General features: G+C 38.4%; 2 protein-coding genes across 5 annotated transcripts; both read left to right on the top strand.

Annotated features, from left to right (window-relative positions):
• Nucleotides 1–834: 834 nt before the first annotated feature.
• Nucleotides 835–13,526, top strand: slc9a8 (solute carrier family 9 member 8). Its single transcript, XM_056732924.1, has 16 exons — nucleotides 835–1,230; nucleotides 1,873–2,054; nucleotides 2,694–2,774; nucleotides 4,190–4,248; nucleotides 5,560–5,643; nucleotides 6,015–6,116; nucleotides 6,714–6,748; nucleotides 7,522–7,665; nucleotides 7,918–8,050; nucleotides 8,962–9,067; nucleotides 9,312–9,428; nucleotides 9,522–9,604; nucleotides 10,615–10,726; nucleotides 11,234–11,454; nucleotides 12,667–12,813; nucleotides 12,953–13,526. Exons 1-16 carry the CDS (start codon nucleotides 1,016–1,018, stop codon nucleotides 13,064–13,066), a joined length of 1,935 nt encoding a protein of 644 aa, XP_056588902.1. The 5' UTR covers nucleotides 835–1,015; the 3' UTR covers nucleotides 13,067–13,526.
• A 2,014-nt stretch (nucleotides 13,527–15,540) lies between these two features.
• On the top strand, nucleotides 15,541–21,828 carry tafazzin (tafazzin, phospholipid-lysophospholipid transacylase). Of its 4 annotated transcripts, none has more exons than XM_056732925.1 (11): nucleotides 15,541–15,675; nucleotides 16,028–16,156; nucleotides 16,528–16,656; nucleotides 16,752–16,797; nucleotides 16,879–16,964; nucleotides 17,540–17,620; nucleotides 17,706–17,747; nucleotides 17,820–17,882; nucleotides 20,114–20,166; nucleotides 20,248–20,325; nucleotides 20,858–21,828. In XM_056732925.1, exons 2-11 carry the CDS (start codon nucleotides 16,048–16,050, stop codon nucleotides 20,960–20,962), a joined length of 792 nt encoding a protein of 263 aa, XP_056588903.1. In that variant the 5' UTR covers nucleotides 15,541–15,675; nucleotides 16,028–16,047; the 3' UTR covers nucleotides 20,963–21,828. The 4 variants fall into 4 exon arrangements, with proteins under 4 accessions (XP_056588903.1, XP_056588905.1, XP_056588906.1 ...); XM_056732927.1 differs by having other exon boundaries at nucleotides 15,546–15,675; nucleotides 16,879–16,940; XM_056732928.1 differs by lacking the exon at nucleotides 17,820–17,882 and having other exon boundaries at nucleotides 15,546–15,675.
• The last annotated feature ends 481 nt before the right edge of the window (nucleotides 21,829–22,309 follow it).

The raw sequence follows: 22,309 nt of genomic DNA, 5'->3' as shown, positions 1-22,309 counted from the left end.
TAGAGACTTGAAATTTAAGACTTGAAATTCATTTTTTATTCATAAAGTTTAGGTTTAGGGAAAGGTCAGAAGTAGGTGTAGAGCTTTAAAATCTCAATTAGTTGCCATCATTTGAATAATTTTCATAAATATAATGATTAACAATGCCTTTTATTGCACAATGTTTAATGCATTTAATGCACAACAATACTAAGGTCTAATTCGCAACGTTATCTAAAAGTACCAATAGCATCTAAATACTATTTCTACTTACTCCAAAGCTAATTTCGGTTAGTGTAAATAGCATATCGCTAAGAAGCGGGCTACTTTCACATAGTGTAAACATTTAAACTTAAAATAGCCGCTGCCTACAATTTTTTGCATATGAGCCCGAACCTGATCTTGCTAAGCCACTGTATTCGAACACATATGTGGAGGTCTTTGGGCTAAGCCCCGGATATCCACTCACCTTACAACCGTCCCTGATATGAACTAGGATTGCATGTATTTGTTTGAGTGACTCATCAAGCACTCTGCAGTTCTAATACGTCCCTCCTGTCCGCACAAGTTCAAACTCCCGAGTCTGAACTTGTCAAGTCCGATCTAGCAAGGACACAAATAAACGGCCCAAGTGCTCGTTTTTAAGTCCGCGAACGTAGAAGGTTGCAGCCTTAGAATTGGGACACATCTCTTTTGTCCCTTTTAGCCTTCCACAATGAAATACAACTTTTTTTTCAAATAAAATACAACTCCCAGCGGTCCTACCTGCATGTGACGTCAGAGCTTCCCCATTTAAAACAACGCTTTGCGTAACAATACAATTGTGTAAATATTTTAAGGGATGATATAAATGTTAAACAAATGTATATGATGTCTGCATTTCTTTCATTGTTTTCTGCCTCAAACGAATATCGAAAAACAATGAAAACGACATTTCCCAGTTTCCGGGAACACAATGATGACGTTGATTTGTCCTACATGACTCGTGTCGACATGAGTGTACATTTTCGGTTTTAAATCTTGCCTGTTTATAAGTATGAATGTGATCGTGTCAGTACAGAACAGTGTTAGTAATCGCGCTGCTATCATCTGTGTGTTATTGGTGCTCGTATTGGCGGCGGTTTTCGGGCGGTTTGCGGTGGCAGATGATCTAACACACAGTCAAACTAATGAAGAGTCTTTCAGTAATAGAGCTGACAGTGATGCACACGACCAGAGTAACACTGGTGGAGACACACAACCGGCGATCAGGTATTCATTACATATCATTTCTATTGGACGACACAAATAAAGATACATTATACAATGACGCACAATGTAACTTATTCGAATCGTATTAAATTGTAAATTGAAAGTAATGGCAATGGTTATCATTCAGAAGTACAGAGCATGCAACACCTATCAATCATCAACACATCTGTCAGTATATAACGCTGTATCGACTCATGATCATTTAAATTATTTAAAAATGTCATTGGATAGGACTTCTGTCATCATTTCATCACCTTCAAGTTGTTCCAAATGTGTCTAAATGTCTTTGTTCTGATGAACACAGAGAAAGATATTTGGAAAAATGCTCCTGTCCAACCAGATCTCAACACCCATTGACTCCCATAGTAGGAAAAAACAATGGTAGTCAAAAGTGCCCCAGAACTGTTTGCTGTCCAACATTCTTCAAAATATCTTCTTTTGTGTTCAACAGAACAAAAAAATTATAAAGTAATTTCTCCTAGGATGGGAGTCAAAATCTGTTGGGTTATAAGCATTCTTCCAAATATCTTTCTCTGTGTTCAACTCGATTTTGAGTACTTGATGACAGAATATTCATTTTTGGGTGAAGTATCCCTTTAATTGAATGTATGTGAACTTATACCATTCATATTATTTTGGCAGGTTGAATGACACAGAAATCTCCAGCAATGAAACTGTTCAAACAACAACACTCGCGCCTAAGCACACAACCCCAGCACCTCCTAAAAATGATGAGCCAATCCTGCCGGTGCAGACGGGTGTCAAAGCCCAGGAAGAGGAGCAGTCCAGTGGGATGACCATCTTCTTCAGCCTGCTAGTAATTGGTGCGAATCAAATATTTAACATTTGGGCTTTATGTGGGACATTATTTCTTCCACTGTTAAGCCTAACGATTCAAGTTTTATAACAAAAGGGAATGCAAAGGAGGGTCTTCAAGTAGGTCTGGCTGATAGACAATAGTTATTGAGGGGGAATGGAGCTCTTAAAGGGGCAGTATGCAATTTTTGAGAAACAAAGTCATGTGCAAAAGTAACACAAAATGGCTCAGCCAGAAAAAGTAACCGAAAGAACAAACAAGTGAAGATGACACAAAGGCATACCAGCTACAGGAAAACATTGACATTCAAACCTGTTCCGCTACTACAGGTAATATTGCAACAACAGTATGTCTTTAAAAGTACCCAGTCTAAAGAGTGTTGTAGGACTCAAAAGATCAACAATGGCAATTAATTTCTAAGTGTGAAATAAAAATCTGTGTAATTGCAGTAGCAGGGGACGGGCACTAAATGGAGCTAAAGCACTTGTACACCCATTGCCAACAAAACACAGACATATGACTCAGTTTTACTTACCTATTGCGGTTCATGTCCGGCATCTTTTATTGCTGGGACCACAACATCTATCAGTTTCAAACCATCTCTAAATGTAGCGTTAATATAACATTCCTGTATCTTTTTTTTCAGGTATATGTATTATTTTGGTTCATCTGCTGATCAAATTCAAGCTGAACTTTTTGCCTGAGAGTGTAGCTGTGGTCTCTCTGGGTAAGCGACAGTTTCTTTCTTTAAACATTTTTTATTTGTTGCTGGCCAGAGCAAATGGGTAGGCCTTAATAACGAAAGCAACAGGGTCATTCCGTGTTAACCAGAGGACTCGGGCTTAATGTTTTTGTTTTTAAATACTTTTACAGAAGCATGACCAACATCTGAAGGTGATGCTGGCATATTTCTCGTTATTTAACCCCTTCTAATACGGCTACAAATTTAAGGTGAAATTTGTCATTTTTACCCACATATCCCGTAAGTCAAAATGTGGTCGATTTGACACAGAATGACCCAGTAGTATGAATATGAACAACAGTCATATGTTTACAAAATGTCTTCTGTTTATTGCACAATCTGCTTTTTATCTTACAAATTATTTTGTTTGTTACACTGCAACATCCCACATTAGTAAATAATTGGACATGAAATTTCGGTTTGAAATTTAAAACTAGCTCATTTGAAACAAATACAATTCTTTGCCAAGGATTTTTTTTTCTTGTGGCTTTAAGCCAAGACAAAGTGTAAACAAGGTTAACATGCACTTTCATTTAATCATTTGCAAATTTAATATCATAAATGTTATTCATTAAGCCTATTTATCTTTAAATTATGTGTAAGTATTACAGAATTGTGTGCTGAGATGTGAATTTTTTTGCCCCAATCCTGATTTCTTCTGGTTTTGTGTGTATGACGTGTGTCGCAGTATACCAGTATTGACAATAACTGTGAGGAACAGTTCACTCAGAAATTAAATTAGCCTATATTTTACTCTCTGTTCTTTCTTTTTTGCAGTCATCACAAGCGTGACATTCATCTACATTGCTCATATATCAAATTCAATGATCAAAAAACACTGCTCTGGCAACAGCAGTATGCGTGTTCATGAGCAGTGGTGATTCTGGGGGGGACACAAGCTAAAACTTGTAGGCTCGCCCCTCCCATTCTATCACTGTGCTAAGATTTCTCACGTGTGTCCAAGAAGACCCTGAAGGCACGCCGGGAGCTTTTGGTTACAGAAGAAAGTTGGCATTTATGTTATCGGAAGTCTGTCTTGAGACACTCGCTTTTTCTATGATGTGCTTTTTGTAGAGCTCCTGAATGCTGCTTCTCACGTTTTTACAACCAGGGAAGCATGATAAATCATCAGATAATAAATCGGTCAATAAATATAAATTGCTAATGTTACGAAACATTGTTATTGAAGAGTTTTTAGTTGGAAGATTATGTATTTGCTTCAAAAATGTAATGTGTTAACCCAGGTTGACTTAAAGTTTTTTGATAAAGTCTTTGAAAACCTTTTTTAAGACACAAAACCTGAAGATGTCTGGATGGGGGCTAATACATTTTCACTGCTCTGTACATCAAAATGAGCTGATCCCAAACTTCTGCATGTCTGCATAAATGTTTTTTTACAGGTATTCTGATGGGCGCGTTTATCAAGATCATTGAGTCTCAGCAGTTAGCCAACTGGAAGGTGTGATTCTGGTTTTAAATACATTAACATTTCTTTTGGCTAATCATGACAGATTGTTGTTGTTTAGACCCCAGTTCATTCATTTAAATAAGGATTGCATTAATTCATCACGTTGTATAAAGAAGACTTGTGTCCACGCAGCCTGTGTTGTAAAGAGAATGCTTGTCTGCATTGTATGAATAGAATGCGTCTCTGGGTGATATTTAATGCAATTCTTATGCTCAGTTTCCTCAATGAATTACGGTTAAATGCAGCAACATCCGAAACCAGAGGGTGCTCTCGCACAGATCATCTGAATATGGGACTAAAGAATGATTTACACTCAGTTCCAGGAATTGCCAGTGGTCATATTCTGTCGCTCTTCTTCAAACCTTTTCAGCTATTTTCATGATAGTTCAGTATATTTTTAATGAGGATGTTTGATGAGCGTTTTGCTTTTTTCAAATGCAGGTTATAACCAACTCAATCTCGTAGTGATTTTAAATCCGTTTGATCACGGAAGAGCTGTGCATAAAACACAAAATTGATTTCAGAATGTATAATAATTGTGAGTTGTGATATGTATTGCCCAGCCCTACATTGTATAAAGGAGACGCGTGTCCACGCAGCCCGCGATGTATAAAGTCTCTTTATAACGCGACAGGGCGATGTCATCGTTCTTCGCTATGTTTCACTGTCGCTCAACCAAAAGAAAATTCTATTGCGAAAATTATTGTTACATTTATATAATTGTGTCCGTTTTTTATTTCCTGATTTTATCAAGATTTCTTGCATGCTACAACATATATATGAAACACGTTTTGTAGAGCTGTTTGTCCTTTTAGGACTACTGAACAAAACACGGCGGCGTAACATAACAAATTCTGTGTATGAAGGCCCGCTCTGTATCTAGATAAATAACTCATTCTAAGGTAAAACAAAGATAACGATTACGTAAGGTCTTTATACACCTCTGAAGACATAGTTTTGTATATTGTTTTGCATTTTTGTCAAAAGATCCTCTTAAAAAATCCCACATTGCTCCTCTAAACACATTTGGGTGTAGTTTTAGGGTTTATCTTTTCTTGCGTCACCCCATGTGTTACTTTACTGTGATGTAAATTAGATGGCTTGGGCGTAGCATTCGTTAACTCCTACAACTCTCAGTCTGCCACCAGTTCCATATTTTTGTTTGTTTTTTGATAAAAACATCACAAGTTTTACAGTAGAATTGTTTTAGCTGTCATGCATATGTTTAAAAATGTGGAGACGTTGTTTGTAATTCTTATCACTAATCATCTTTAATGTCCTTTTTATTTTGTTCTCTTTTAGGAAGAGGAGATGTTTCGCCCAAATATGTTTTTTCTTCTACTATTACCACCAATCATTTTTGAATCGGGATACTCATTACATAAGGTAAAACTGGCTTTAAATCTCAACCAATTGAAAACGGGATTCATTTAAAAATAGGGGTGATATTTTGTAAGGCAGTTTTTAATTGTTTAGTTGTTCATTTTAATAGTTCTACCAAAATGAAAAATCACAATTTATTCTTAACTAATGGAGATTTTTGATCTTTGGTTTTTTTCAGTCAACAGTTTGTAAGCAATATTAAACCTTAGCTCGAATAACTGCTCAAATTAATGCAGAATGCCAGATGGTAAATGTTTAAGCTGAAAAAGTAATCAAGTCTATTTAAATTACCTTAAAAAGTGACAAACACGGGCTGTTTAAAATCAAACATTGTTTTTGCATCAACTTAAACATCTTTTCTTTTTATTCGGCAGGGAAATTTCTTTCAAAACATCGGCTCAATCGCATTATTTGCTGTTTTTGGAACGGCGATCTCTGCCTTTATAGTGGGTGGAGGAATCTACTTTCTGGGACAGGTATCTAAGAACCAAATACATACGAAAGACGTATTATCATGTCTGTCAAAGCATTTCAGTCATGCACATATTTAAATGAGGGCTTAAATAAAACAAGAACACTCTGGTTTGCTGTCCTTTAATACTTGTATAACAGTTGGGCAGTTCAACACAGAAACACTAGACTCAAATAAACACAGAAACTGACACGGCCAGTAATGTCAAGAGAAGCTCGAAGATATTTCCTTGAATTGAAGTGAAATCATGACTACTTGTATGTTTACTTCACCTACAGTGCAGGGCCATGAATCACAGGGATATGTGGTGGATATGGTGTACACTGTTTGTTTTTAGACTGTAATAAAGATAATAAAACAATACTATAAATATTATTATAGGCAGCTTTAAGTTATTTCATACCTTTTTTTGTATGATTTAAAGTTAATTGTCTATAAAGTTTACTGTAAGTGACATAGAAGCACTAGCAATCAATCGCTCAATTGTGTTTGAATTGTTGTTAAAAGACTCAAGAGAACCTTATGTTGTGGTTTGTCTGGTCTTAATAGATCCTGTAGGATGATTTCACCACAGTTCTTATTTCATGTTTCTGTTAAACAGGCTGATGTCATTTACAAGATGACAATGACGGACAGGTGAGAATGTGTTTCCTTGTGAATCTTTGTTTCACCACAGTGAAGTACATTCAGAATGTTACATTTTACGATTTTTATTTGTGCACTTTTATTCTTAAATTTTACAAGCCACCTTTGACTAAAAAAGTTGGAGATCTTCAGTAACATGGCATTATTGCAGTCAATGCCAATGTTTCAATTTTGAATTCAACTGTACAGGATAAATGTGTTTTTTGAGATGAAAAGAAAAACATTTTTCATTGTTTTATGCAGTGTGAGAGACACTCTTTGTTTGTTTGCAGACGTTATTTTCTTCTGTTGATGAGATGTTTACAATGACAGTGTTTATTTTTAGGTTTAAATATTGTAAAAAAAAAAGAGGAAAGGACGGCTGTTAAACTACATTTAGGGATAAACAAAAATGGCTATGTATTTTAGTAGAACGTACAATGTGACACATGACACAAATTGTGAACATGAACCCATTTTTAAAGTGCTTTAAAAAACAAGAATAAGACATGAATTCATTTTTTCTATGAAGGAGATGGAAAGTTCAAAGAAATTTGGAGTGCAGAAAATTTGTTGAAAATAATGTCTTAGTCTTTACTGAGAATATTGGATAATCTCAGTGTGTAGTAATAATGGGTTTGTTGCTTTTTGCTAGAACCCTGTAATTAAATAAAGATGTTATAAAATGAAAGTTTCATTCTAAAATGATCAAATACATGTACTGTACATATTCCTTAATAAGATACAACTGTACTGATGTTTAGGTCTTGTTTTTTCCTCTCTAGTTTTGCATTTGGTTCTCTGATCTCGGCTGTGGATCCAGTCGCCACTATCGCAATCTTCAACGCACTGAACGTGGACCCTGTGCTGAACATGCTGGTGTTTGGAGAGAGCATCTTAAATGACGCCGTCTCCATTGTGTTAACAAAGTATGCCTCACCAAATAATACACCGAAAGTACACCAAATAATACACCGAAAGTACACCGAATATTGTTAACCAAGTAACTAAAGCTGTTTAGGCTCCATTAAGGTGTGAAACAATCTATTTTAATGACTTAAAAAAACAGGGTTTCACATTGATTTACAGCTGTTAGCGATACTGTGAGCAATACAATGAAATTTCAAAAACAAAGTCCTTGTTTGGTTTAACATTAATGTTTGATGCCATTGGTGTTTCAGTACAGCGGAAGGGTTTGCTGGCTCAGACGTCTCAACAGGCTGGGAGACCTTCTTGCAGGCTCTCGCCTACTTCTTGAAAATGTTTTTTGGCTCGGCTGCTTTGGGCACGCTCACTGGACTTATCTCTGCCATTGTATCCTTCTATTTTGTGTAAAAGTGGCTTTACAGAATTCTTTTCATTGATGGATTTGCAGAGGATTGTCATTTTTATGTTATTTTTGTCCAATAAAGAGAGTGAAATCCTGGCGAAAGGAACGTTTTGAATTAAGAATTCATTTGCAAAAACAGATAACTGCGCTCCTAACCAAACCAACCCAGCTGCAGTTTGATTGATATTATTTGTAATGCACGATAAAAAACATGATTTTTGAACCTTTAAAAAAAACATAGTTATGTGTTTTTGCAAATGAACTCTTCAAATGTAAACTGATATGACACATAACGGCAAAATACATAAATAACTTTCTAGACCACTAGGGATGCAATTACAAATGCAGCTGCATGAAAAATGAAGAGACCACTCCAGTTTTAGCCTTCGAAAGATGTTAAAAGAGCGCTGGTCAAATATATAACAAATATATCTTGAAGATTAAATATTTGTGAGATGATAAAAAGCTGAGACCCTAAGTGTTTATTGCCCAGTGTCTTGTAAAGTGGTCTATTACAACCATTCTAGTCCAGTGTCTGTTGAATTTCACCATAGACAAACCTCACAAGTCACCCAACAGCAACGAGAACACCTAGACACAAAATTATAGAAAAAAATCTGGCTTTTTCCATTATGTTCATTTTTTTAACCGAGCTTAAAGACCCCCTGTAGTGAAAATCATGTTTTTATGTAAATGTGGTGTTTTAATGTGCTTTTTGACAAACCATGTGCAAGTTTATCATTTTAAACCATTGCTGGGTATTTTCTATATAAAACTGCAGTTTATATGAGTGGTCTATTACTTTTTTGCAGCTGTATATGTGTGTATATAAATGTTGTTTCAACCCAATTTTTGTTCATCTCATGAGCTTAGTTTTCTGAACAAGTGTGTGTAGGCGCTGAAATACTTTGACCTGAGGAAGACTCCATCTCTCGAGTTTGGATTGATGATTATATTTGCCTATCTGCCGTACGGCCTCGCTGAGGGCATTAAACTCTCTGGTGAGTCTGAAGCACTCCACTCAGCTCCTGGAAGCTTGTCTTTCTTTCTCATTTTGTAAAGAATCGATCCACTGCACTTCCAGCGTCTACCGTTAGTGCCGATTTCTTATTTACACGACTTCTGTAAAGCTTATGCTGCTTCATACGTACAGGCTATAGCATCACAGAAACATACTTCAGGGCAAAAATACCCATGTGTGTTAATGTTTTCAGTTTTGAATTGTCTTTCTCTGTTTGATTGTAGGTATCATGGCCATTCTGTTCTCCGGTATCGTCATGTCTCATTACACTCATCATAATTTGTCTCCGGTCACCCAGATCCTCATGCAACAGACGCTTCGGACCGTAGCCTTCATGTGCGGTCAGTGCCTTACACCACATTGACAAACATTCCACCTGTGAACATAAGCAGTAAATGTGAATTCTTCTTCTTTCTTCTCTTTGACGTCCACAGAAACATGTGTGTTTGCCTTCCTCGGTCTGTCCATCTTCAGTTTCCCTCATAAGTTTGAGCTGTCTTTTGTCATCTGGTGTATAGTGAGTAAACTTCTATAACTTCCTGTCCTTGTTTTGAAGTTTTCCTGCGTTTTTGAAAAGTTTCACGTACACATGACAGTATTTTCAAAACGGTTTGCATTTACACGGTTCCGAGTGTAGATAGTGTGTCTCCGCTTGTCTTATTGATGCAACAAATCCACATTTTACTGAGGAAACGTAAATACATAGTGGAGCAGTGAGAGCTCACAGTACGGGAAGCCGCCATATTGTTTTGGTTATACTCCAAACAAAAATGTTTTTTGTTATATATATTTATAATGTTGTAAATAACGTTCAGTTTCTTGCACAGTTGGATCGATTCGCTTAAATAAGATGTCATTACATCGAAAGAAGCCGCAGGGGTTACATTTATGTTGCCTCTGTCTGTATTTTGAACTTTAAAGACATGAACCATAAAAAACATTGTTTTGAACTAGTTGAAGTTTTTGTAATAAGCCCACATGAGAACCAGCCAATAGTGCGTTATATTAATCTAGTCTCGACGTCATGAATGCGTGAATTAACTTCTGTGCATCTGATAGTGACAGCATTGACTTACTTTAGATATATTCTTAAAATGGAAAAACGTGGTTTTACAAGTTTTGGCGATATGGCTTTCAAATTACAGATTACTATCGAATAAAACAAAGAATGAAGAACACAGGGTGTATATATTCATGAGCACACAATGGGAACTAAAGCTTAATTAACGAGAAAACAAGTGAAAATATAAAACTAGGTCACAGGGGAACACACTGCCACGTTACAGTATATTATGAACTTGAATATTTGTATATATGGCTATATATCTTCTTTTTAAAAACATGTATTGCAAAACTTCTGTAGAATAACTTGACATACCTGGCTTAAGAAGTCATCGCCTGCCACTGTTATGCATTCCGCTACGGCAGTGCAATACATGCTATTCATTTGTTATTTAAAAATGAATGTTTATGCAGATTGAAATCACAGTTTGAATGGGTTTCTCATCAAGTGTATTCCTGTCACAGGTCCTGATACTTGTGGGTCGGGCTGTGAATATCTTCCCTCTCTCCTTTCTTCTCAACTTCTTCAGAGATCACAAAATCACCCCAAAAATGATGTTCATAATGTGGTTCAGTGGTAAGAAGTTCTAATACATGACTTTAAGTTTTTGTTTTGTGTTTGCTTGGCACGTGTTCGAATCCTGGCTTGTGGTCCTTTCCCGGCTCCGGTACCCCTCGCTCTCATCCCATTGTATGCCAGAAAAAATTTCACAGGGAGTCATTGGTGCGAGTGCGTAAACAAAATCCTATCCAATGAAAAGTTTTCCATGTTAGCTTCTGTGTGTGACAATGCTTGTGTATATTGTGCTCTGTGTGTGTGGAGTTGTGTTTCATGCATGTGCGAGTGTATGAACCTGTGTGTTCACTTCCTATTTGTATAACTTTAATGTTTTGCTTATAGTCAATGTGCTTCATGTACAAACATGAGACCTATTATCGTACCCTCAAAATACAAAATCAAGACCTTGTAAAGTGACATAAAAGGAAGTGGTTGACATGGAAAAATAAGTCTATAAAGGTACAAGACGTCAGCAACCCTCTTGTCTGTATGAATCTCTCAAATCATTTTTTTTTTTTTGGTAAGGTCTGCGAGGTGCAATCCCATACGCCCTGAGTCTTCATCTGGGTCTGGAGCCCGTAGAGAAACGCCAGCTCATTGGCACCACCACCATAGTCATCGTACTGTTTACAATTCTGCTGCTAGGGGGGGGCACCATGCCTCTTATTCGCATCATGGACATTGAGGAGAGCCAATCACGCCGCAAGAACAAGAAGGACATTAACCTGAGCAAAACTGAGAAAATGGTTTGAAAATCTGCATTGTCTTAATTTCATTGGAACACCATACAACAATCTTAAACTATGGTGCATGATCGCTGCATGTATATCATTTAACAGTTCCTGTGGCACCATAACAGTGGGGATGGGTATTCGTAAGATTTTATCGATATTGATACTGCTTATCGATACCGATACGTACCAATACTGTTATTGATACTATGCTCTATAATTTGATGCAAAAACGCATGATGTGACAACATCATAACAAAATGTTAAACATAAAAACTGAGTTTTAAAACTGCAGTTTAAAATTCTTCTGAGCAAATAGAAATTGCCACATAACAAAACATGTGTGTGATCCTTAGCATACCTCTTACGGCACTTAGCATGTGCAGAGGAACACATCATAATGTAATTCAACATGTTTACTTTGCATCACTATGGTTCTTTGGCTGGCAGACCGCATTTCTTTTTTCCTACCTGGTTTAAGGTCTACATAAATTTAAGTAGTATTTTCTAAGCAAGTTATATTTATTTAATTATATGTACTATATTTTATAATTTTTGTGAAACGTAGATGCTAAAAGCTCAACAAGCGCAACCATGTTATTTCACTCATGAACACGCAACTAAAGCAGATTACAAATACATCGCAGAAAGTTAGATATCACACATGCGTCCAGCAAACTTCGGCCCTTCAGACATCATTCAGAGATGGAAAATGACAGGCAGAGCCTCTAATTCATCATTTAACACCTGAATACACAGAGATAAAACAACACAAGTATCCATAACAGTATTGTTTGTCATGAAGCTTATCCATACTCTGGTATCGACCCAATTATGTACCGGCCCAAATAAGTACCGGTTCTCTGTACCCATCCCTCAGTAGAACATTTCAGTGCTGTTTTCGTCCAATTTCAGCACTTTTGGACACAAACACTTGTATAGTCATGGTCAAAAGGGATTTCCAGAGAGCTTATTTGTGCAATACTGGCATTTTCCAATACACGGCTCTCCTGTGGCACAGTGGTTAGAGCATGGCATTAGCAATGCCAAGGTCATGAGCACAATCCTATGTAGGTCGCTTTGGATAAAAGTGTCTGCCAAATGCAGAAATGTAAATGTCATGCCCTTCCAGGTTCTATTAAACCGTCAAAATTATGAGGTGTATGGTGTAACCCAAGATAACCTTGTAGTAGAGGTACTGTTAGTAATCGCTCTTATTTCTTGTAGGGTAACACCATTGAGTCTGAGCATCTGTCTGAGATCACAGAGGAAGAGTATGAGGCTCAGATTTTTCAAAGGCAAGACCTAAAAGGCTTTCTGTGGCTTGATGCCAAATATTTGAACCCTTTCTTCACCCGTAGACTCACACAGGAGGTAAGACTGCCCTTCACAACAGATCAGTCCAGCTTCACTCTGTTTATAGCGTAGAGTTTTCTTGAATCACAGTTACACTTTCTTAATTGTGTGGACAACTCAACACTTAGGAATCGTACCAATTGTACCTTTCTTTTAGGACCTGCTGCATGGGCGAATACAGATGAAGACTCTTACTAATAAATGGTATGAAGAGGTCCGTCAAGGTCCGTCGGGTTCTGAGGATGAGGAAGATGAAGCAGAACTGCTCTGAGACCCTTTCAAGGGTGGAGATCTAACATAAGCGGTTCTTTCACGTTGTAGCATCAAGTATATGAATGTGGCACAAAGCGGTGCAGGGATGGGATGAGGTGAAGGGATAACTGTGAGGATGTGTTACGTCACAACATTGATGGAGGTCAAAGCAAAAAATAAACTGCAATATTTCATACCTTTTTGAAATCTTTTTTTATAACAATGTAATGGCTGTGTATATAATTATTTTGTCCACTACAGGGAAATGACATCAATGAATGTTTATGTGATTGACATTGATTTAACCAACGTAATTATTGATTTTGTGAAGTATTTATTTGCTCTAGTGCAATGATATGGGAGTTTTTTTTATGTGCTTTACTATGCTATACTTTTTACTGAGTTTAAAATTATTCTAATGAAGATGATTTGTGATTTTGAACAATGTATATATGCATAATAAATACAGATGAAATATGTGGATAAGTGTTTGTAATGAATTTGAAAATAGATGTTCTATAAAAACTTTGTGCGATGTTTGATTGTTGAAAAAAGAGTGACCTGACCATGTGTATGAAAGTTTGCATTGACGTCACTTTCCCACGTGAACATGCCGGAACACGTCGCTTTGAGTGACAAATCACTGCTTTCAATAAGAGAAACAAAATAACCGGAACTGAGACACAATTATTTGCTGAAATTGAAAGGAGATGAACTCGACGGTGATCCTTAAGCCTAACATAGGAACCAGAGGGATGTTCAATAAAACAAGACTATGAACTAAGACAGGCACATCAGACTTATTGTCGGTCGATTCGGTTTCATTAAGCAAACTTAAAATAGTTCAACTCTATGGCAACTTCTGCTGGGAAACTAGCCTGAATAACTGTAAATAACTATAACTTATATAAATAAAAACAAGGCACTCATATATCTCACATTAAAAGCTACTCTAAAGAAGTAAGTTTTAAGAGAGGATATAAAAATATTAAGAGATTCTACACTTTTTTATCTCAGAGGGAAGAGAATTCCATAGGTTTTGGCCCAGAGAGGAAAAAGCCCCCTCACCCATAGATTTTAAGTGAGTTGCCGGGACCATTAAAAGACCAGCAGTAGAACAGCGGTTATGTGCTTGGGTGTACGGTACTAAAAGATCTGACAAATAATGTGGAGCCAAAGCATTAAAGGCCTTGAAAGTCAACAGAAGGATTTTAAAATCAATTCATTACTTGACAGGAAGCCAATGTAAGTTTTCCAAAACTATTGTAATGTGAACTCTTGCGCTGGTCCCAGTCAAGATGCGAGCAGCAAAGTTTTGTTCCAACTGTTATTTGCTAAGGGTCGCTTTTGATTCTCCATCCAACAATTCATTGCAATAATGAATCTTAGAGAAAACAAATGTGTTGATGAACTTTTCAGCTACAGAAAATGACACCATTATATAATCTGCCAACATTTCTGAAATGAATAAAAGATACTTTAACTGTATACTGAACATGTAGACCACCTGTTAAATTAGCATTAAATGTCACTCCCAAATTTTTTAAACAATTTTTTTTTTGACAAATGCATTGCTTACACCAAATATCGATTTTACTTTGAATAATAGTATATGAAGTTTATCGCCCAAAAAAGTAAATCGGCCCACCGGAAAATGCCCCGTATGCCAGATTACCGATCCAGCCCTGGCTTTAAGTATTATACTACACAGGGTATTCCACCATGTTAAGTGAGATTCCAATCTGAAGGGAGCGAACATGTTCTACACACTTCAAACTTGAAGGGCACTGTGAAAAGAGTAGGGAATAAGGGAACATCCATACATCACTTTACCAAAAGTGGAGAGGGTAAATGACCAAAAAGCCATTGCGCACCGTGTCACGAGTCAGACAAACAATGGACAAGTTAGGTGTGCGTTTGGTACATACAGTAATTAAAAATAGTTTGATTCTTTTTAATACTATGACTTGTTTCACATAAATCTGTTATTTTACTTTTTGTAGCATTGTTATAACATTCGAGATGATAAATGAATGTATTCACTCTTTAAAATTGTATTTATATTTTATTATTTTAGCTATTTTTATACAAACTGATGCTAAAGTTGTAACAGGAAGCCATTTTTTTTTTATTTTGGGTTTACTTCAGAAATGTAAATGGCTGCACAGGAATAAAAGCGTACGAGTTGAAACCAACACGACACATCTTCACATAGTTGATGGAATAAAAATATAGTTTAATTTTCCTAAAGAGTTACAGTAGAGCTTAAACTATAATAATAGTCAAAGCAGCAGAAGTCAAATAAATACAAGCATAAACAAAAGTTATTATTACATTGATTAATACATAATGTGTATGTAATATAGTTATTCTAAATTTAAAAGTAAAGTAACGTTAGCCTACATTGACCTGCATGTATCTGTATGTCGTTCTGCGCAAACCTTTTTTGATGACGTTGCAGAGCGATCCAAATGAGCGAAGTCCACTTCAACTGACACCCCGCACTCGGAGAGCAGTGAACACTGCGTAGGAACCCTATGAAGCGGAACGCAGCGTGGTTCGTGGTCGATAATACTTCCGGTGGCGATGCACTTCCGCTTGTGACAGGAGTGAGCCGTTGGACGGGAGGTGAGAGTCTTCAATTTAAGCGTTATATTAACAAAACGTTCAGTAACGTTAACAACACACCCGCTGAAACGGTTATTCAGTAGCTAAGCTGGTTAATGTGATAGATGAGGCTTTTTACACTGTGACGTGCGAGGACGTTGCACACAGTTTACGGACTTCATGCGGAGCGTTCTATTTACTCTCGCGATACTTTGATGTCATTCGCGGATCGTTCTGCGCAGCGACGATTGAAGTCTCGCACGCATAGTGTCTGAAGAGTATTGACGAGCCGCAGTCACTATATCATATAACGTTACTTTAATACTCGTGTCCTGCCTTAAGATCGTTGAAGTGTGTTTCTACTGTGTGTCAGTGGGTGAATGGTGAGGTGCGATGCCCTTGGAGGTCACATGGCCATTTCCACAATGCCCCCGCCTGGGCTGGAGGATATCCAGCCGAGTGATCACGGGCATGGTGGGCTCGTACAGTTACCTGTGGACAAGTAAGTGTGGTTATGTTTCTAATGCGTTACCCTGTCTACAGATAGATGATTGGCTCAATACATCAGCACTGCCATTGATGTTATAATTGGGTAATAAATAACAGTGTAACTGTCATAGTTTTTATAAACTTAAAAAATACTTTCACTTGGAGGGTTACCATTTTGCATTGAAATATCTGACATTATCTTAACACAAAAAAACTGCATGTGCTGGGTTAGGTATGTTTTGACCAGCTTAAACCAGCACTAAACCAGCACAAACCAGAAAACCACCATCCAAACAATTATAACATATTAAGGCCTCCTAGATGGAGATCCCTTTAATGTCACTGATGGGAATAAAAATTACTGTAAAATGTATTTCTCTTTAGAGTATTTCAACTCTCTAATGGTGCATAACCAGGAGGTTTTGTTGAAGCTGGTGGACGAGCGTCCCCGGGGTACCCCTCTCATCACCGTGTCCAACCACCAGTCCTGTATGGATGACCCGCACATGTGGGGTAGGTGGAGTCCAAGAGATCAATGGCTTCACGTAATAATGAACAAGTAGTTTATGGATTGGAGTGATGCTGGTGTTTTTGTGCTCTGACCTCAGGAGTCCTGAAGCTCCGGCAGCTCTGGGCCTTTCACAGAATGAGATGGTGAGCAGGAAGTCAATTTGGAGGTCAAAGCATGAATATCTGTCTGTTGGGCTGAATCTCCGTTTCTGTGGCTGTGTTTAGGACTCCTGTTGCCTCAGATATCTGTTTTACCAAGGAGATTTACTCCAGGTTCTTCAGCAGAGGCAAGTGTGTGCCTGTGGTTAGAGGTAAGATCAACCCAGACCACACTTTTCTCTGCCTGTGTGTGAAAATTCAGACGTTATTTTATGTATTGCAGACGAGAACCAGTGTTTAGAATGTATTTGTGATAGTTTCGGTCCTTAACAGATCAATGCGGGACAGGTTGTGAAATAGGAGGTAAAGAAATGTGGATGTGCACAGCTAAAAGTGAAGTAAAAAATATGTTTTGCATTGCTGGTTGTGAGAATGTGTGATGAGTTTGTAATTCAAAACAACTTCCGTTACGCAGGCTATCTGTTTCTCTGGGCTGCCTTCGTGCACAGACGCCGACGACGAACTCATGGCGTTTGGCTGCTATTTGTAATCAAACGATGCCAGCTATTTTTTTGCTTTTTTTTTAAGCGCTTTTGTCAACTTTTCCTTGTCAAAAAAGACGTCGAGTGTGTTCATGGCCTTAATGTAAATACCTGTTGAGCTAAAAATGGTCGACAAGTTTAGCCTACACTTGTTGTGTTTAAACATGAATAATACTGAAACATTTCCGTTTCTTACGCTGATCGTACCAAGTACTGAACTGTTTTCCATTTCTTGCATTTGTCAGGAGATGGGGTGTATCAGAAAGGAATGGATTTTCTCCTGGACAGACTGAATCATGGCGATTGGGTGCACATATTTCCAGAAGGTACAGACAGCAGAGTGTTCCTCTTTTAATCTTTACTGTCTCCCAATATGTGGTAGAACATCAACAAAATCTGTTCTCTTTGAAGGTCGAGTCAACATGAATGGGGAGTTCATAAGGCTGAAGTGGGGTAAGATTGATGCTTCATTATTATGAATACTTGGTTCTGTTCTAGGTGACAGTAGTTGTTATTTCTCAACAGGAATTGGACGTTTGATAGCCGAGTGCTCTCTTCACCCAATCATTTTACCCATGTGGCATATAGGCAAGTAATGTCAAGTATACGCAAGCCTTTAAAATAGTATCGAGGAGTTTGCATCTATTCTAAACTCTACGATCATCTATTCCGTCAAAATCATGCACATGGTCTAACAAAAGCCTTCCAAAAGTGTTCCAACTCTGTCAAATAAAATTGACTTCCAGTTCGAGTGTACACTGGCATGTCCGTCTGCCGCTGCTCTCCGGTATTTTTGTTTGTTTTGTATTTGCCGCATTGGATTATATACCTTTTTGGATATTGAGTACCTTAAACTACCCTTCAATAAAGGATAACGTTCTACACGCTCTTAGGGGAGTCTGTGAACAATGTGACGAGTGAACAATGCTCAGAGTTTTGTCTTAACGGTTTGTGCGTTCGGCTTAGATTCATGCACTCTGAATCTGTGGATTATTATGATTTTTTTCCCCGGACCTTTTTTGGTTACTCGCTCCCTTTAATCTTCCCTGTTTTTCGACCGTTGTGAGCTTTAGTTCCCCTTTATCCCCAGTTGATATGCATCCCCCTGTGGGTAAGTACGCCTCTGACAATATTTGTAACATCGGGTTCCTCTTCAATTGTACTGACAGGTACACCACCTTACGTGTGTATACATTTGGGCGTTCTTATTCAAATCAGACCACTAACTGATGTAGGTTTGTGGGGGTGTGATTACATGAGGTGTTCCAGGCAGGTCTGGATGAGCATTTGCTTTAACATATAATGACTCTTTTGTTTCCACACTTTATTTGATTGCAATTTTACACGTCTAATACATGTATGGGCAACTTATAACGCACCAAAGACACATAAAAACATGTATTCGCACCATATGACCCCTTTAATATATATATATATAATATATAATATATGACACCTTTAAAATATGTATGTAATATATGACCCCTTTTATATATATATATAATATATGACCCATTTATTTGAAAGAAAAAGTATGTGAACCCTTTGGGCTTACTTGGATTTCTTCATAAATTGGTCATAAAATGTGTTCTGATCTTCATCTAAGTCACAACAATAGAGAAACACAGTCTGCTTAAACTAATACCGCACAAACATTATACGTTTTCATGTTTTTATTTAACACAACATGTAAACATTCATAGTGCAGGGTGGAAAAAGTATGTGAACCAGAGCTTCGACCAGATCCCGAGGGAGTCTGGAGATATTGAGTCCGAGTGGACCATGTTCTCCAACTCCATTGTCAACGCGGCCACTCTGAGCTGTGGCCGTAGAGTCTCCGGTGCCTGTCGAGGCGGCAATCCCCAAACCCGGTGGTTGACACCGGAAGTAACGGATACCGTCAAGCTGAAGAAGGAGTCCTATCGGGCCTGGCTGGTTTGTGGGACTCCTGAGGCAGCTGACGGGTACCGACAGGCCAAGTGGACTGCAGCCCGGGTGGTTGAGGAGGCAAAAACTCGGGCCTAGGAGGAGTTCGGTGAGGCCATGGAGAAGGACTATCAGTTGGCCTCAAAGAGATTCTGGCAAACCGTCCGGCGGCTCAGGAGGGGGAAGCAGTGCCCTACCAACGCTGTTTTCAATGGAGGGGGGCAGCTGTTGACCTCAACCGGGGATATCATCGGGCGGTGGAAGGAATACTTAGAGGATCTCCTCAATCCCGCCGTCACGTCTTTCATTGAGGAAGCAGAAGCTGAATGCTCGGAGGCGAACTCGTCCATTACCCAGGCTGAAGTCACATAGGTAGTCAAGAAACTCCTCGGTGGCAGGGCACCGGGGGTGGATGAGATCCTCCCTGAGTACCTCAAGTCTCTGGATGTTGTGGGACTGTCTTGGCTGACACGCCTCTGCAGCACCGCGTGCCGGTCGGGGACAGTGCCTTTGGACTGGCAGACCGGGGTGGTGGTCCCTCTTTTTAAGAAGGGGGACCGGCGGGTGTGCTCCAACTATCGGGGATAACACTTCTCAGCCTCCCCGGGAAAGTCTATGCCAGGGTACAGGAGAGGGACGAATTGGAAGTTGATGTGCTATGAGAATATTTGAACGCTCTACCCCTATGGTGGATTTAGTTGTCCTAGGTACTATGAGAAGTCCAGAGTTTTGCGATCGTAAAGAACGTGACGGTTGTAGCGCAGATTCAAGATCTAATAAGGAAGTGTTGCATAAATTGTTATACTATATTGAGTACCAAACAAATCAGAAAAAGTACACATGGCACAAAGCCTTGTTTGTAGATTTATATTTGAGATATTCGTCTTTTTCAGGTATGAACGATGTCCTGCCTAATAAAACTCCATACATCCCTCGAGTCGGACAGGTTAATGATGTCATATCACGTCTATTTCTTTTATACACTTTTGTACAAGAGTTTGGACTGCATTTTCTTTCTTTTCTGCAGAGAGTAACTGTCCTGGTGGGACAACCGTTCTCTGTCAAAGACCTGGTGAACACCCTGAAAGCAGAAAACCCCAGCCCGGTAAGTTACTGTGACTGTGTGTTCCCACCAAATGTGAATGAAGTGTTAAGCGCGGGTGATTTACATGTTGAGTCAATGCAAAGACGCGATAGGACATCCGCGATTCGCTTGTTCTAGAAGTGACGTGATTATGACGTGGCGATCAGAGGCAGAAATCAGAGCAACAATGGAGGACAAAATCATTTTCGCTGTATGTGGATACCTGGACCTGTACGATACATCTTACTTTTATGGAAACATGATTAAAAAGTATCTTGCTTGGAAGAAAGTGAGTGATGACCTCGGACAATCTAGTAAGTTGTAAAAAACGCTCTCAACTCAATTTGAGCTATATATATACATGAGACTGGAGCCGCCTGGCAGAAGCCCCTCCCATGACGTCTGTTGTGAAGTGAATTTCATGCGCGAATGAAGCGAGTAAACTCGATTTAGCTCGATTTATTTGCGCAAGTCGCGTTTGGTGGGAACGCTCGGAGTCAATTAGATTTTTGAAACACTCAAATGTGAGGGAAGAAAGTTCTGTGTTCTTCAGATGGAAATGCGGAAAGCAGTGACAGACTTCATTCAGGAAGAATTCTGCAATTTGAAAGGCCAAGCCGAGGCTCTTCACCGTAGGACGAGCAAGAGCTGTGCGTAAGACCACATCAGACACGCCTTGAGGAACCTGTTGTCTCCCCATGATCTTAACACGGGTGGATGGCTGGACCTGAGGGGATATCCTTATACTTACAAATGATCAGAGAGGAGTGATTATCCTTTTGTGACAGTGAAAATCTTCAGGACTGTTTGTCTGATGCATGCTACTGTAGTTTTCTACACAAATTTCTACACAATATGATGCGTTTTCATTTGAACAGCGCACCCAGGACGATAAATGGCTTTTACTTATAAAAAAATTGAATGATTTCTTTGACCTATGTCTATTTTAAGTATTTTCATTTGTCGTGACCTGTATGTCACAGTTTCCTTTGCAAGACTAACTGTGTGACACTTTGTGCAGATTCACTGCATTCAAATAGTAAAGTGGTAATCAGAGAATAGTTCTGCACACGTGGTCATTGAGTTTCTTTTCTTATAGAGTTTTAGGTCTTCTTTGAGCAACTCATCCAGGGTTTGTGTGAGCTCTTAGTTGACTTTTACAGTCCCGAAGAACCGGATTAAAAGTTGACGACCAAAGTTTTGCTTCAAGCACTGATGCCAAATATCTCTTCTATCTGGATCTTTGTTGTTGTCATAGTCATATCATCATAGTGCCCACTGAAATGAATCCCTTGCCATTTTTACCGGGAATGAAGGAAATTGTTTTAAATGTTGTCAAACCAGAGACTGTTGAATGAAATTCTGTTGTTTATACCAGTTGACTTTCCTTGGATTGTCAAACTTGTATTTAATGTGTCATGAATTCACATGATTTAGAAAAATTATGAAACATGTTTTTGCTCCTGTTGTTTTTTGTTTAAAACAAAATAATTTTTTCAAAAATAAACTTTGCAGATCTGTTTATGTATGCTTCTGTGTCTTAGTTTTCCGGTTTGGCTCAATTGATTGATGTCACGTCAACATGATTTCATGTGAAAGTGAATTGAATATTTTTTTTTTTTCAAAATCTGTGGTGATTCCAATGAGGCAACTGTACTTCATTTTATTTGTGCACACACCTTTTTCCACAAGTGAATGGATTAACATTTCACATAGTTTTTTTGTTAGTCATGTGTTTATTGGGTTTTGTGTCGCTGAGGTGCCATTTTGTAGGTATTGTTACGTTGAGCAAACTCCCAATAAGTGTTTTAAGTCCAGATTTTGACATCCACATGCAAACCCTCGACCCATCATAAAATAAGGGAGTCCATACGTTTTCAACACTTTCAGCATCATGTCTCATGTCACATTCTGTGCATTTTCCACATTAACAATGTAGAATAAAGGGCATCAACCTTTTTGTAAACTCCGTCTGTGCACAGGCTTACACTTTCCATGAGTGGAT

The sequence above is a fragment of the Triplophysa dalaica genome, chromosome 20, assembly GCF_015846415.1.
Source record: "Triplophysa dalaica isolate WHDGS20190420 chromosome 20, ASM1584641v1, whole genome shotgun sequence".
In the NCBI taxonomy this organism is placed as follows: Eukaryota; Metazoa; Chordata; class Actinopteri; order Cypriniformes; family Nemacheilidae; genus Triplophysa; species Triplophysa dalaica.
Note: the sequence above shows the minus strand (reverse complement) of the source record. Positions and strands in the feature narration are given on the sequence as shown.

Bases quoted from the DNA above. Each gene is read 5' to 3' on its own strand.
- slc9a8 (XM_056732924.1), top strand. From the start codon at position 1,016: ATGAATGTGATCGTGTCAGTACAGAACAGTGTTAGTAATCGCGCTGCT. The intron at 1,231-1,872 runs GTATTCATTACA...TTATTTTGGCAG, and splicing joins GACACACAACCGGCGATCAG to GTTGAATGACACAGAAATCT. The intron at 5,644-6,014 runs GTAAAACTGGCT...TTTATTCGGCAG, and splicing joins CGGGATACTCATTACATAAG to GGAAATTTCTTTCAAAACAT.
- tafazzin (XM_056732925.1), top strand. From the start codon at position 16,048: ATGCCCTTGGAGGTCACATGGCCATTTCCACAATGCCCCCGCCTGGGC. The intron at 16,157-16,527 runs GTAAGTGTGGTT...ATTTCTCTTTAG, and splicing joins GTACAGTTACCTGTGGACAA to AGTATTTCAACTCTCTAATG. The intron at 16,798-16,878 runs GTGAGCAGGAAG...GGCTGTGTTTAG, and splicing joins GCCTTTCACAGAATGAGATG to GACTCCTGTTGCCTCAGATA.